The following is a 14,260-nucleotide window of genomic DNA, read 5'->3' as shown; positions in this document are numbered from 1 at the left end:
TTTGGCACCTGGCATGTTTCACTCTTTGAATCCCTGGATGCTGCACAGAATACGCTTCTGGTGGCCAGGAAGAACCACGCCCATTTGCTTCAAGTCCCTTCAAATCACACAGATAAGGAAAAAGATTAGCCACTGCATTTGTTAGAGAAGAGGAGCAAGTTGGAGAAATGGACCATTTCCTAGAGTGTTGGTATCCATGAAAGGCAGCCCTCCACCCCACTTCTCCAGTTCCATAAAATAAATAGAAAATTATTTCTCAAGATCCATTTTTCAGAAAATGACATGAAAAACGGAACTTAATTTAATTAAATTAATCCCAATTGCTGGGTCTAGCAATGGGAGGTGGCAAACGCTAAGAGGGGAAGACAGACACCATATTTTGCAGTGGCTGAAGATTTTATAATGAACCCAAAATGCGTAATGCTACTGAAAAGGGGAAGGGGGTGCAAAGCTTTAAACAGCTAATTTTATTTCTCGTCTTACAAAGAATAGACCAGTGTGTGTCATTGTATTACAGCATGGTTCTAATTTAAATCTATACCGGTATATAGCAATATTTTATAAGGCCTGTACATAAATGTACCATATCTATAAGGTCTGTATCCTACAAATTAGGTATTTGCAAAAATAATTCTTGGGCAATAATTTATTAAAAGTGCTATCTGCCAAAAATATTTCTTTCAGGCTCATGTGAATTTTGCTGTTGATAATGTTGATTACTTGCATATGTCTGATATATTCAGGAAGCGTTGCAAATGTATACTCTGTTATAACAAAAGGGATAAATTTATTGTTTACAGATATTTATTTTGTCCTGTGGCTTTTTCATATTCATATTCATAGTATCCTCTTTTGGGTGGCAGAGGTTTCTTTTAGTGTTATAAAAGCTTTCATTTGACATTCTATACCCTATTTCTATCATTGGTTAAAGAGTTCTTGCAAATTTTTGAAGTGACATAAAAAAGCCTAGAAAGCTATTTGGGCCAGAAACATTACAGTGCTGGAGGAAATTGGCAAATGGATTCTTCTGTCCTTGCCATGCCGCTTTTCACTCTTTGAAACTCCAAAGTAACTCTTTTCTTTACCCTCACTAACTGCTCATTTGCAAAATGAAGCCAAAATAGGCTTGCTGTAGCTTTTTACCCATTTCCAGTTCCTCAAAGGAACAGCATTGCTATGGCTATGTGTTTGTTGCTATATGGATCTAAGCAACTACTTGGATTTTAGCTGTTTTACTGATTCTCTTCTTGAGACATACCTTGAATGTTAATATGTGGAATTGGTATCTTCCTTTGTATCAGGAAAAGTACTGGCTATGCTAGTTGAGTGGAGGAACACTGATAGCAATCCTAACAGTGATGGCAATACTAACAACATCTACAATGGTACTTCCTAAGGATCACTGTCAAAAGAGGGATCAAATATTTAAGGGGCTGAACTTTAGCTGATGTATTTTTCACCCAAGTTTTTTCAAACAGAGGGAGGATGATGCAAGGGTGTGGAAGCAAGAGGATGTTACAAAATCTTTGTTGTATTATGAATTTAGTGACCTGCAAAAGATATAAAGTTTTTTGTACTCTAGTACAGGGACCCCCAACCCTCCCGGGTCGTGGCCCACTACCGGGCTGTGGCCTATTCGGAACTGGGCCATGTGAGTTGCTGGCCAGAGATTGCATGCACAGTTCAACTTGCGTGAGTAGTGGGCCAGCAAGCACTTGTGTGTGTATGTGTGTGCCAACCCACCACTTGCACAAGGGCTGCGTGTGTGCTGGCATGCTGCTCATGTGGCCCACTTCCCCTATCCCTCCCCCCTGGCTGGGCTGCCAAGTCACAAAGGTTGGGGACCGCTGCTCTAGTAGAAATTTCAATAGATACTCTGGCATTTAACTGTAATTCATGCTTACAGCCTTCTTCTACCTTAGGTCAAAGCCCATAGCCCATATACCCAAGGCTTACTCAGCAGACAGATCCAGGACAGATTCCATGGTGTTCAGGCCAGCAGTATGGAAGTTGAGGATATAGCGTTTCATGCGGATGGATTCTAGCCATTCGGCGATAGACCGATAAGGAATCCCATCAGACCCACTGCAGCTTGGAAGTCGAAGTGTCACCCTATAAATTGATAGGTATTTTCAGACCAATTATGAAATTTAAACTGTAACATGGGAGAAGGACAGGATCCTACTTTAATGAAACTGGAAACCATTCTAAATGGCTGAGAAGTTCCTAAATTTGTGTGGAGAATTTCGCTTTTCATTATTTGTCTCCCATGGAAATTAGTCTTGCATAATCAGCGCTTTTTTCCATAATAGGAAAGATGATTTCACACATCATCTAGAAAGAGCACCCTAAACAAATACATGTAGGATATAAATGTGCAGGTGCACCAAACAGATCTTTGTATACAGATTGTATCACCTCATAAAGAAAGTATAATTAATCCTGGTGGTAAAATTCAGCTTTTGTTGGTGAAGAATTATTTATAGATAGAATCTCTCAAACTGTTCTAAAGGAGAGCTTTTCTCTTACCGAGGGTCAAAATCAGCCACAGTTCGAAGCAAATGTGGGCTGGAAAGGAAGTGGTCTAGTTGAGCATGGATCTCCCGAAAACGTGGCCTCCGTGTCCGATCATATGACCAACACACCTTCATCAGATCATAAAGGATAGAGGGACAGTCCACTGGTGGGGGGAGTCGGTACCCATCCTCTATGCTTTTCATCACCTACCCAGAAAAACAGGCAATCAATCAGGTGGCCTGTGCAAAATTCCTTGGACAATGTAGCAGAAATATGAAGAGTTCTGGGCATTACTTGATCCCAAATCTAAGCACTGGAATCATTTGGAATTAGAACCATGAGTTTTCGGAGAGTCACTTAGATTATTTTTTGAACCACGGATGCCAGATTAAATCATGATAGATCACATATTTTAAAAGCATTAAAATATTTATTTAAAAAAGTGCAAAGCACCATCAGGGCGAGGCCCCTCTGAAGATTATGTGATTATGAAGTGAATGAGTCATTTCAAATGAAAAGCAGTATACTTTTTTGTTTTTCAAAGAATTGTGCTGAATTCAGCAACAGCCATAGAATTTCTTCTAGTAATTTTTTTCCACTTAAAATACAGGAAAGAAAATCATTAGTTGATTGCTTCTCTATTACAGTAAACAAAATTTGCCTCCTACCCCCACCCTAGATCTCTATGAAGTAAGGAACCTCTGAGGCAATTGATGGTGAAGAAACAAAAGTATCTTATCTTCTGCTTTTTGCCAATGGAAATTTTTAATGTGAAATTCGGGTTAGGGGGTTCTCACATTGGCAGGATAAACATTTCTGACCCAGGAGTATATATTTTGGCATAAATTTCATGATTCATTAACAACAATTCATTAAACAGAACAGCCTATTTATGACTGAACAAAAAAAATGGAGACCTAACCAAACCATTTTTCCCTTCCAGGGTATTTGCTTGTTCAGAGGATGGTTTGACTGACAATCCCTGTTTCTCCTTTCCCTCTTACCTCCTGATTGGACATATCTCCATAGGGCTTGTCTCCATATGAAAACACCTCCCACATGACAATGCCAAAACTCCAGACATCGCTGGCAGAGGTGAAGATTCGATTGGCAATGGCCTCTGGAGCTGTCCAGCGAATAGGGATTTTTCCACCCTGTTCAATGAGATTGCAAAGGAATTTGATGCTTAGCTTTTGCAAGCACTAAGGACTGATATTCTCTGTGAAGTTCAACATGTGTTTGTCTTATGCTTACTAATAAATAGTAAAGCACAATTGTTGCTTTGGGCACAGATGCATTTATATTCTGTAATGTAACACAGAAAAACAGTATGGCTTTGACAGCTCTTTGGCAGCAAAGCTTGAATGGGAATATATTCTTTGCAGAAATTTTTAAAAATCAGAGTTTTTTTTTTTAATACTGTGAGGCATAAATACATGACAGTACTTCCTCCCCTCAATGAGGCGTACCCTCTAATAGCTTCTGTTGTGTGTTACCTTTGTTTCATATGTTCCTTCCACATCATTTTCCAGGATTCGAGAAAGACCAAAATCGGAGACTTTGCACTGAAGGGTGTGTGATACCAAGATGTTGCGGGCAGCTAGATCACGATGTACATAGTTGCGGTCAGAGAGATAGGTCATACCTGAGGCAATGCCCTGCAGCATTGTCACTAACTGCACCGAGCTGAACTTGTCGATATTCTCCTGCAGTGCACACAAGGACACGGATGAATGCTTGTATTCTGTTCATCTGTTTGCTTCACAGCAAGGAAAGGGGGTTACATTTGTCCTAGGTAAGAGGAACTAAGTCTTCATTCACGGCTGAAAACCTTCCCTTTAGGGATATATTCAAATAGTCCATCAGACCATCAGGTTGCTTCTACAACGTAGGATTCACTCAATCAAAACAAGCTATGGATTTTGCTAGGTAATATTTACTTATACTCCTAAAAAGTAAGCAGAGGTTGGAGGTTTCCAGAACCACTGAGTACCACTCTATACATATGCAGTCTGGGAGAGTGAACGTAACTTAGGTGGACAAGAGTTCCAAAGCTTTAAATGGATGGGAAAGATTTAACAAAACTGGCATCATCTATATCAGTATTTCTCAACCACAGCCACCGTAAGATGTGCGGACTTCAACGCCCAGAAATCCACCTATTTTACCTTGCTAAAGTTGAGAAACACTGAGCTAAATGACCACTGGATTATGTGTACAGCAACTGTGGTATTATCACACTGAAAGAACAATGTCTAAGAGTGAGAATACCAAGTTAAGAGCTGGCTATAGTTCCTGCTGCCAAACTGTAAAAATGTCGTAGTATGTGTAGAAGATGACCAGGCTGAGCTTGAGGGATGGGGTTAAGCACTTCAGTTTAGAGTCTCTTTGCAGTTCCTTTGAGATCTAAGTCCGGCCCTCCTTGAATTCTGTTGATGCTTATCTCTAGCCAATTCACCTTGACCATAGTAGTTCAGATTCTTCTTTAGAGGAACCATGAAATAAACTTGTATTCATTTTGGACCTAACCCTAGCTCTGATTTTTTGTGTCTGACAGTATGCTGGGTAGACTAAGACTAGCCCAAGGAGCTTCTATTTCCTTCTATTTTCTAAACAAGTTTGGTAGAAAACCCATAGCCAAGCTGAATCACCTTTAAATCAGACTGATATTGCTGATTACAAACACACACAAAAACGTGCCTGAAAAACCTATTAATCTACTGTTCTCTCTCATTTATGTGGGAAGATATTTCATACTGACTGAGAGATTGATTAATGTAATTTAGCAGTTCAATCTTACTATCAGTGTGAAATGTTACATTCATCAATTCAAGTAGTCACCAAACTCTTTGATTAAACCATTCTCTAGTTTCTTACCCTTAAAAAGGTGTCTAGGGCCCCATTTTCCATATATTCTGTAATAATCATCATTGGATTCCCTGTGGGGGGAAAAGAAGAAAAAATACTAATGTTATTTTCTTATTATCTCCATATCTTCACCTTCCTTCTCATCTCTTTGGCCACGAACATAGATTTTATTTCAGTCCAAGTTGTCTGACAAATATACTTTTGGAGGAGATAAAGCTACTTTTCACGTAATCAATCCTTTTCCCTATCTAGCTCACTATCACCTATTCAAAGTAGCAACAGCCACCCCAGATCAGAACACAGCCTTTCAAGAGCATTTTATATATCAAAGTTCCTTGATATATAAAGTTCTTCACATCCAATGAATTCACCCCTTCTCTGGAATCCCAGTTATACAAATCTACTTTGTCTCACAACCATCACCGTGTATGTATGTCCCACTGCCATTATAACTCTGAATTCTTACGTTTTGTGACAACTCCCTCGAGCCGGACAATGTTGGGATGGTTGAATTGGCCCATGATAGTTGCCTCACGGAGGAAATTCCACCAGGTTGAATCTGAGTAAGTTGACTTTAAGGTCTTGATGGCCACAACAATACGGTCCTTCCCTGGGAAGCGTAGGGCACCACAATAGACCTCCCCAAATTCCCCTATGGAACATCCAAAGACAAGGCATAGGATAAAGGAAATGGCGAAATGCATCAGGAGAAGTAGAGACAGTCACCTAATGAAACTTACCTTCTCCAATAACTGTGTCAATGGAGACAATAGATGGGTCCAGTTCCTTTGTGAATTCTAAGACACCCCTTCGGGGATCCTCATATGGTTGGAGATCTACATAAGGTTTCAACCACATCTCATCTGTAATAAAAGCTGACAATATAAACTAATTTCTCCCAAAAGTTTCAGACAGTAGGGGAAAAATCAATTCCATTGACTTGATAAAAAATAAGGTCCTCCCACACCGCAGTCCTAAACATATTGGATAAGAGGTAAATCATGCTGGGCTACATGAATACCACTTTCATGAATAAACACCAGGTTGATGAAAGCTTCCTCATTCAGAAAAATCTCCCAACAGTATGTTTCATCATGGCATTTCTTTGAGATGCATAAACAGTGATTCCCTGGGAGCTGAGTGTGAATGAAGAAACAGCATTGAAGGAAGATGACTTTTACAATTCCCATAAACCATTTCTCCATATTAAATCTCCTCTAGTTTTTTCCTCCCCCGTTGCTAAAAAAATATGCTTTGGGAGGATGCATTTGGGGAAAAAGTGGTCAGAAAAGTTTGGCCAACAGCCTACTAAAACTTATTTATTCCTGATTATCTCTATCTGGTTACTCAAATGCCCCCTGATTACTTTGCATATAACAGTCTTTTGCTAACTGGCACTCCATAAATATGTTTTTTTGCAATATCATTCGCCCCTCCACCCATGTCATGAAAACTTCTGAAGATCCTAAAGACCAGAGAAGGCCACTTTGCTTGAATTCTAGAATGCAGATCTTTGCCATCTGCCTTTAAAAAAAATAAATAAAACTGAAGCCTCACCTCGGTTGTAGCCATTGAGGCATGGCCGTGCTCGTTGATGTTGAGATCGTCTGAAGAATAAGAATAAACATAAATAGAGGCTGTAAGCAAGCAGAGAATAGAACAGAGCAAATTCCTGTCTTTGGTGACAACCTTTACACACATGCCCTCTTTCCTTTGGCAGCAGCTGTCTTTACCTTCGACGGAAGATTATGAGCCCTGTGATCAGCCCAAGGAACAACAGGATTCCAAAGATGATTGACACAATCACACCTCCAGGAAGCAAACCGGTGTCTGCAAGATCAAAGGATGAATTACAGACCTTCCTTCACTAGAACAAGAAAATTTATTTATAAATAGATATTAGAACACTTTTATTCAAATAAGAATTAGGATTATGTACTGGATGTCAACCAGAAAGTTGTCAGCACATCGTTAAAACTGCAAATTGCTCCGTACGGTTCAATAATGGCCTTACCACCTGTTTTATAAAGTCTGGATTATGTATACATTTATTTTTAATTTTTAATTTTAATGTTAATCCATATTTCCATTTCATTTGATGTTACATATATTTTTGCATGATACACTTTGTGCTTTAATACGCTTACATAAATAGTTTTATAGCACAATACATCAAATTAGTTGCACTATTTAGCAATCAGTTCTGGTTTATTTATAAATTCCTGATGCATCAGGTTATTAGAAGAATTGATGGAAATAAACAGTGATGATGTCTATACCCAAAATAGAAATGCTAAATTTATCCAAATACTCTATATTCAAGAGGGATATTGAAGCTTTTGTAAATTGGTAGTTTGACCAGATCTCAAATAATGCTCTTAGCAATGACTGCCTTATGGGTAATTCTTCCTGAAAGTTGTTCTCCTAATTCCATTTACAGAAACAATAGTTGGTGGTTTTCGCCATGTTTGTTCCTCTGACCTTGCTTAAATTGTCGTAAAGGGAACCATATGGATGTTAGAGGAATTTCATACTGCAACTGTATTCAGCATAGGCAGCTACAGTGATGGACCCCAGGGAAATGAATATGTGTGAAAAACAATGGAACAAGTATGCAGTCAATTGGCATCAGGAAGCCATATAATCAGGGCTCATAGGTTTTTATTTGCTCTTCATATTTTATTGTAGAAACTGGCACGATTCCCTGTCGATGACAAACATAGCTGCTGTGTAAATTATGCAGCAGATCTGTTGCCAAAAGAAAAGTATTTTCATTAAGAGACTTTTAAGCTGCCATTACTTCCTTCTCTCCAATCTTTCCAAAGTGCTTTGAAGCCATCTGTGATTGCCTTAACTTCTGCTGACTCAGAAAATGATAAAAAAATTACTCTTCTAACTTGAGTGCCATGGAGCCTGCTGGAACAAAAATCTCCTCATCTCCAAAAAGTCTGGCAATTTGCATGCTGTTTCGCAGCTGATATAAAAAGAGCAAAACAGCCATAATCTCTTATCCAGTGGTGAAATCCGAACTGGTTTGCTACAGGTTCGCTGGCCCCGTTGCGAACTGGTAGTAAAGGTAAGTAGAACCCACCCCTGCTCCTTTTGGTGTGTGCTGTGTGGGCGCATGCGCAGTATGCACCAAAAGGAAGCTTGGGAAGGTAAGTAGAACAGTGAGGGGGAGGAATCAGCTGTGGTGCGCAATTTAGCTTTGCTAGAAAGCAGGATTTCCTGCTTTCTAGTAAAGCTAAATCCTGCTACACAGCTGATAGTCAGAAATACTGGTTCAGAGGAACTGGTAGCTTTTTAAACTACTGGTTCAACTGAACCGGTAGTTTTTATCACTACCGGTTTGCCCAAACCGGAGCAAACCAGTAGCATTTCACCCCTGCTCTTATCCCTTTCACTGGCCTGGGCTACTGAGGAGAGCTGCAAAGCCAACATTCCACTTAGAAGACCCGTTAGGTCAGAGATCAAGAGGAGGGGGAAAAGAAGAATTTTCTCCAGTGGCAAAATGGCTTGTCCCTAAATTTTACAGAGCTCCAAGTTTCCAGTTGCAGCCAGCTTCACAGCATTTCTTTTGCATCGAAAATTGGTTCAGCTGCCCGAAAAGAAACAATAACAAAGGATCACAAAAGCATGGAGCTGAGCTGAAAGTATCTAGCACAGGAATTCTTTCAGTCTTGTTGCTGAGCTGTTATTTATTTTGCTCTGTGCTACTTATTTATTTCATGGCATTTTAAAGAACATCATCTGGGACAAAGTCACTTTACATTTGGAAACTCTGTATTTTGATCACATCCTTCAAAAGGCAGCTGTCATGAGGTTAATGTCTCTTTCCTCATGATGACAACACTGCAGGCAGCGTCTTTAAATAACACTTCAGTAATAACAGTACGCTGTTCCATCTGGATATAGGAGGGTGCAACAGAGAGGGACACTGGAAAATGAGATGCAATTGCATTTGCCCCTTTCTTTTAATATACAAGGACAACAGACTTTGGTTGGTTGGTTCTTTGCTTTTAAAACTGGTATTAAATCCATAATATGAAGCAAAGTTTTAGTTCATGCATTTCCTTATTAGAAATTAATCTGGCACACTAAACACTGGTATATCTTATTCAGACCCACTAAAGGTAGTACGTGACTTACAACCATTCATTTGGTGAGCGTTCCAAATTATAACAGCACAGAAAAGAGTGACTTAAAACCAGTCTTTCCATTTATGATTATTGTGCCTTCCCATGTTCACATGGTCAGAATTTGGGTGCCTGGTAACCAGCATATATTTACAACTGCAGCATCCTCGGGTCATGTGATTGTCATTCGCAACCTTCCCAGCTAGCTTCCAACCAGCAAAGTCAATGGGGGGAGCTGGATTCATTTATTGACCATTAGTTTCACTGAACATGGTAATTTACTTAACAACCACTACAAAAAAGGTAATGAAATTGGGTATATCTCACTTAGCAACCACCTTGCTTAGCAATGGAAATTCTGGTCGTAAATCAAGGACTATCCGTATTTCTTCTTTTTGGAAATTCTTATAGAAGAAAGGGTGGAAATTATGGCAACATGCCCATCTTCTTTGTAAGATGGAAACATAACATGGAAAGATTCTGGTCTGGATCTTTGAAACTTTGCCAGGCTTGCTAGGTGTATGTCTTGCCCTTTGGACCTCCTTTCTAAAGAGGACAATTAATAGCTCCCATTCTTACAGGATTTCAGGAACAGGGACTTCCTCAGCTGTTATATTGGGCAGAGAATGCAAAATGCTAAATTACAGGCAATCCAGGATAATTTTCTGAGGGATACTCTGAGCCTTCCTTGGGATATTCTTACTGACCATATAAAACAGAAACAGGATAGCCCTCAATCTCCACTAGAGTTCACTTAAAAAAGCTAAAACATTTCAAGAAATTTGATAATTCCTGGATGACTATTGGATTAAATCTTGCATTAGGCATAACCATGAGAGTGTCCATGGGTAATGCCAATAACAAAATACACTTTTTTGTACATTTTGTGGCTGTATTCTCTGACTTCATTGCAGAACCTTAAGCTTTGGGACAAGGGAAAGATTGGTAACTGATTCTTTCAACAGGATGCCTTGTAAGATGAATGATGGTGATGGAATTCATTTCAATCATCCAAGTTTACCGCTTTCTTTCACCTTGTTAAAAGAAAGATGGGGCCTTTTCTCGATATTTATCTGTTCTTATGAGTATATACCCAAGGAGGGTATTTACCCATCCATGTTTGCAAACCCTGCCTTCGGCACTCCTTCAGGGGAAAATTCCCTAAATCTCCAGTGAAACAAGGCCTTTGCTCCTTTAGTCAGGGTAAAGTGGAGAATATTAAACACTATGTTTTATATTGACGCTTTATGGAGAACAAAAAAAGGCTGGGTCACAGTTTTGGATGATTAATTTCTGCAAGAGTGAATATTTCTTATACTAGTAATCAAGTAGCTATTTTTACCTTGTAGCCTGTTAAATCTAGAAAGAATGTTGTTGTAGAAATAAAATACAGAATTGAATTAATATGATGTTTAGAAAAAAATACAGAATGTGCTGAGCAGCTATATCGGTTTCTCTCCAGAGCCCTCTGCAGCAATGCATGGCTCATAAGTTGTCACTAGCTGGCTTATTTATTTCAATGATTTGGCAGGGACAGCTGCTTGTGCTAAGAGAGAAACAAACCCATAAAAATATCTGAGGCTTGTTTTGAGATCATTTCCCTTTTTATGGCACGCAGAAATTGCTGTCCAGTGCCATGAAAATGACCAAATAAACTCGAAAGAAGCCAGTAATGGCCATTGGTTATATATGATACGGAGCTAGCATGCACATCTGAATACATTTGCAGTAAATCCAGAGTTCTTAATGAGTACCTTAAGCTAACTTATGAATGGGCTTTCTCCAATTCATTTTATGGAGACTTAGTGGGGTATAGTGGTTAAGGCAGCGGTGGGCTTCAAAAATTTTAGCAAGGGATTCTCTGCCAGGTTGCTGGGTGGGCATGGCCATGGTGGGCGTGGCCTAGTCAGCCTCCTGCACCACAGCGGGGTGGTGGTGCATTTTTGCCCTCCTCAGGCTTTCCTCGAGCCTCCGGGAGGGTGAAAATGGCCTCCCCAGGCTCTGGAGGCCAGAAACTTCCCGAACTTCCAGTAGGCCCATTTTTCGCCCTCCCTGAGCCTCCACACGTGCCCTGCACTTACCTGCATCCAAAACGAGCCGCGAGTGTGATTTGGGGGTTCTCCCTAACTGTACAGAATCTTAGCTAGAGGTTCTCCCAAACCCCTGTGAACCCCCAGCAGCCCACCCCTGAGTTAAGGCACCAGAATAGAAGCTGGGAGACTGAGTTCTAGTCTTGCCTTAGATATAAAACTGGGTAACAAGTCCCTCTCTCTCTGTCCTGGGAAGAAAGCAAGAACAAGTCATTTCTGAAATCTTCCCAAGACAACTGCAGGGACAAATCCAGGCAATTGAAATACAATTCACTTCAGTGGCAAGAGCAGCCTCACATATTTAATTCTTTAGTGCAACATTTCTTTAGTGCAATAAATCAGAGGCTTTATGGATATATATTTGATTGCATAAGACTACAGACAATCTAATCAACTTCAGTAAGTCCGCTACTGTTAAAGTCAGTACTGAAGCTTTTGAAATGCTTATTAATTGAACAACTAGATTAACCCTTTAGTTGGAGTTATTCTTAGCAGCCACATAAATAGATTTGCTCCAGTAATCTTATTAATACTGAGACAGTTTTTACTGTAGGGGAAATAAGGAGGTACATGGGAAGAAGGGAAATTTATCCTCTCCCCATAGAAAAACTGTTTCCATCAACAACTGTTATTTTTTTTTGATCTAGCTATAAAACTTAATAAAATTGTAATTATAAAATGTTATAATAAAAAAAATTAATTAAAATATACAACAAAATTCTTTTGTTACAAATGTTAATTTTGAGAAATAAATAGTTTATAATAATAATAAAAAAAACAGCATGCCCTCCTTCCTCTCCCCCAGCCCCAAATACAGTTCCAGTTTGGATTGTCTCTTGCCTCAGAACTGGCTTCTAAACCACTGAGCTACAAACTTCCCTCAACACAGAAGTGGGATACGAAAAGACAACCTTGTGGCAGAGTGCGGAATTCCTGCTCCTGGGAATATGGTCCAGGTCCTAACGGTGTGATGGAGCGCACTCGTAGCAGGTAGGCTGTGTTAGGCTGAAGGTTGGCCAGGGTTACTTGAGGTTTTTGAAGATGATGAACGGTGTAGTGTTTTTCCTCTCCCTGTGGAATTAAACAACCAGAATTGCTTTCTAAGAGTCAAAATAAGATGCAAAGAGCTACACATCAAAGGGACGGTCTTATAGATTTTATAGGGACAATAGAAGAGCACATTTTACCTTCTCGAAGTACAAAACCTCATAGTTCACAGAACTCTGGCTGCGAAGACGGGAAGGAAGCCAAGTCACAGAGAGGCTGCTGTCATTCCGCTTATCCAAAATGACATTGGTCACCACAACTGGAGCTGCATGGAAGGAGAAACAAGATGCTCAAGCTTAACTCGTACTTTTACAGCTGAAGGCAATGCCAAAGGCAAATGTCAAAGTTTATACTTCTCAGTATTGGTTTACCTTGTTCTATGGAAGTAACAACAGCTGGGATGAATTCCGCAAATAAGGGGCCTGCTAAGAAAGGGAACCGTGCACAAGAAGCCAATCTCACCTATCAAATCCAATTTGCCAGCATTCTTTGCAAATCCTTTTCAATCTCTTTGACTTTTGGAGCCAGTTCCTCTACAAGTAGTTAGATCAGCATCTGGCTCCAAAATACATTTTGATTAGTGATTCTGGCTCCCAGAATGTACCTTTCATATAGGATGGTCCAAGACATTTCTGTGCTGGAGACGGAAGATCCCAAGGACTCTCCTGTTCTTACACACATCCACGTATCAACAACAGGACACAAGTTTTTTTTTACTATAGGGTATCATTGCCTGTTTAAATCTCTTTAAAAGAAAGAGGTGCTATATAGTGCACCTCTTCCACCTTCCACCTTGTGGAATTTCCCATTCCACAATGTTAAATTTGTTTGTGATTGTGCATGTTGTTTGGATTTTCTGTCCCAACTTCAAAATACCTGGGCTGATCTTGGTTCTAAAAACTATTTTCTTGGAGATTGCTTTATAGGCTTTATAGCAGGACTTTCCTCCTGCTCAAAGTTTTCTGCTCAATGCTGAAATGTTCAGTGTTGAAAATTCCCTAACATTAACACATGACCTCCGTATGAAGACTGCAAAGTCTCCCATCTATTCAGACACCTGTAATTCAACCCATTAGAAGTATACTGTAGGTAGTCTTTGGCTTATAACCATTCATTTAGTGAAGGTTCCAATGATGCTGAAAAAAGTGATTTATGACCATTTTTCACACTTATGAACATTGCAGCATCCCCATGGTCACGTGATCAAAATTCGGAGGCTTGGCAACTGGCACGTATTTGCAGTGTTCTGGGGTCGGATGCTCACCTTTTGAGAACTTCTGACAAGCAAAGTCAATGGGAAGGCAGATTCACTGAGCTAATTACTCGTGTTACTAATTAACAACTGCAGCGATTCACTTAACAACTGTGGCAAGAAAGGTTGTAAAATGGAGCATAATTCAGTTAACGACTATCTTGCTTAGCAAGAGAAACTTTGGGCCCAGTTGTGGTCATAAGTTGGGGACTACCTGTAATTTCTATCTTCTGGAGTGTTAGTGAACAAGAGTTTCTCTCGTCTATGCAAAAGTCATTTGGATACACGAAGAGGACTGTATGTTTCTCTTTCCTAAGCTAACCATAAATAAGTACACTGATACCAATCTG

General features: G+C 39.8%; 1 protein-coding gene across 3 annotated transcripts in view; it reads right to left on the bottom strand.

The window, feature by feature from the left end:
- The window catches only part of EPHA1 (EPH receptor A1), a 74,882-nt gene continuing 60,622 nt past the window's right edge, over nt 1–14,260 (bottom strand). The window contains exons 7-18 of one of the 3 annotated variants that reach the window (XM_034410904.3): nt 12,799–12,923; nt 12,523–12,682; nt 7,119–7,215; nt 6,943–6,992; nt 6,126–6,260; nt 5,852–6,037; nt 5,395–5,456; nt 4,014–4,223; nt 3,522–3,671; nt 2,530–2,723; nt 1,957–2,112; nt 1–97 (exon numbers count right to left, since the gene is read on the bottom strand). In XM_034410904.3, coding sequence (XP_034266795.2) covers nt 19–97; nt 1,957–2,112; nt 2,530–2,723; nt 3,522–3,671; nt 4,014–4,223; nt 5,395–5,456; nt 5,852–6,037; nt 6,126–6,260; nt 6,943–6,992; nt 7,119–7,215; nt 12,523–12,682; nt 12,799–12,923 — 1,604 coding nt within the window. In that variant the 3' untranslated portion in view covers nt 1–18. The remainder of the gene's footprint in view (nt 98–1,956; nt 2,113–2,529; nt 2,724–3,521; nt 3,672–4,013; nt 4,224–5,394; nt 5,457–5,851; nt 6,038–6,125; nt 6,261–6,942; nt 6,993–7,118; nt 7,216–12,522; nt 12,683–12,798; nt 12,924–14,260) is intronic. The other 2 variants (XM_034410905.3, XM_087886460.1) reach the window with 2 other exon arrangements.

Source organism: Pantherophis guttatus, chromosome 2 (genome assembly GCF_059756535.1).
Source record: "Pantherophis guttatus breed Tessera chromosome 2, ASM5975653v1, whole genome shotgun sequence".
NCBI lineage: Eukaryota > Metazoa > Chordata > Lepidosauria > Squamata > Colubridae > Pantherophis > Pantherophis guttatus.
The sequence above is the reverse complement of the archived record's forward strand: the minus strand, read 5'-3'. Positions and strand labels throughout refer to the sequence as shown.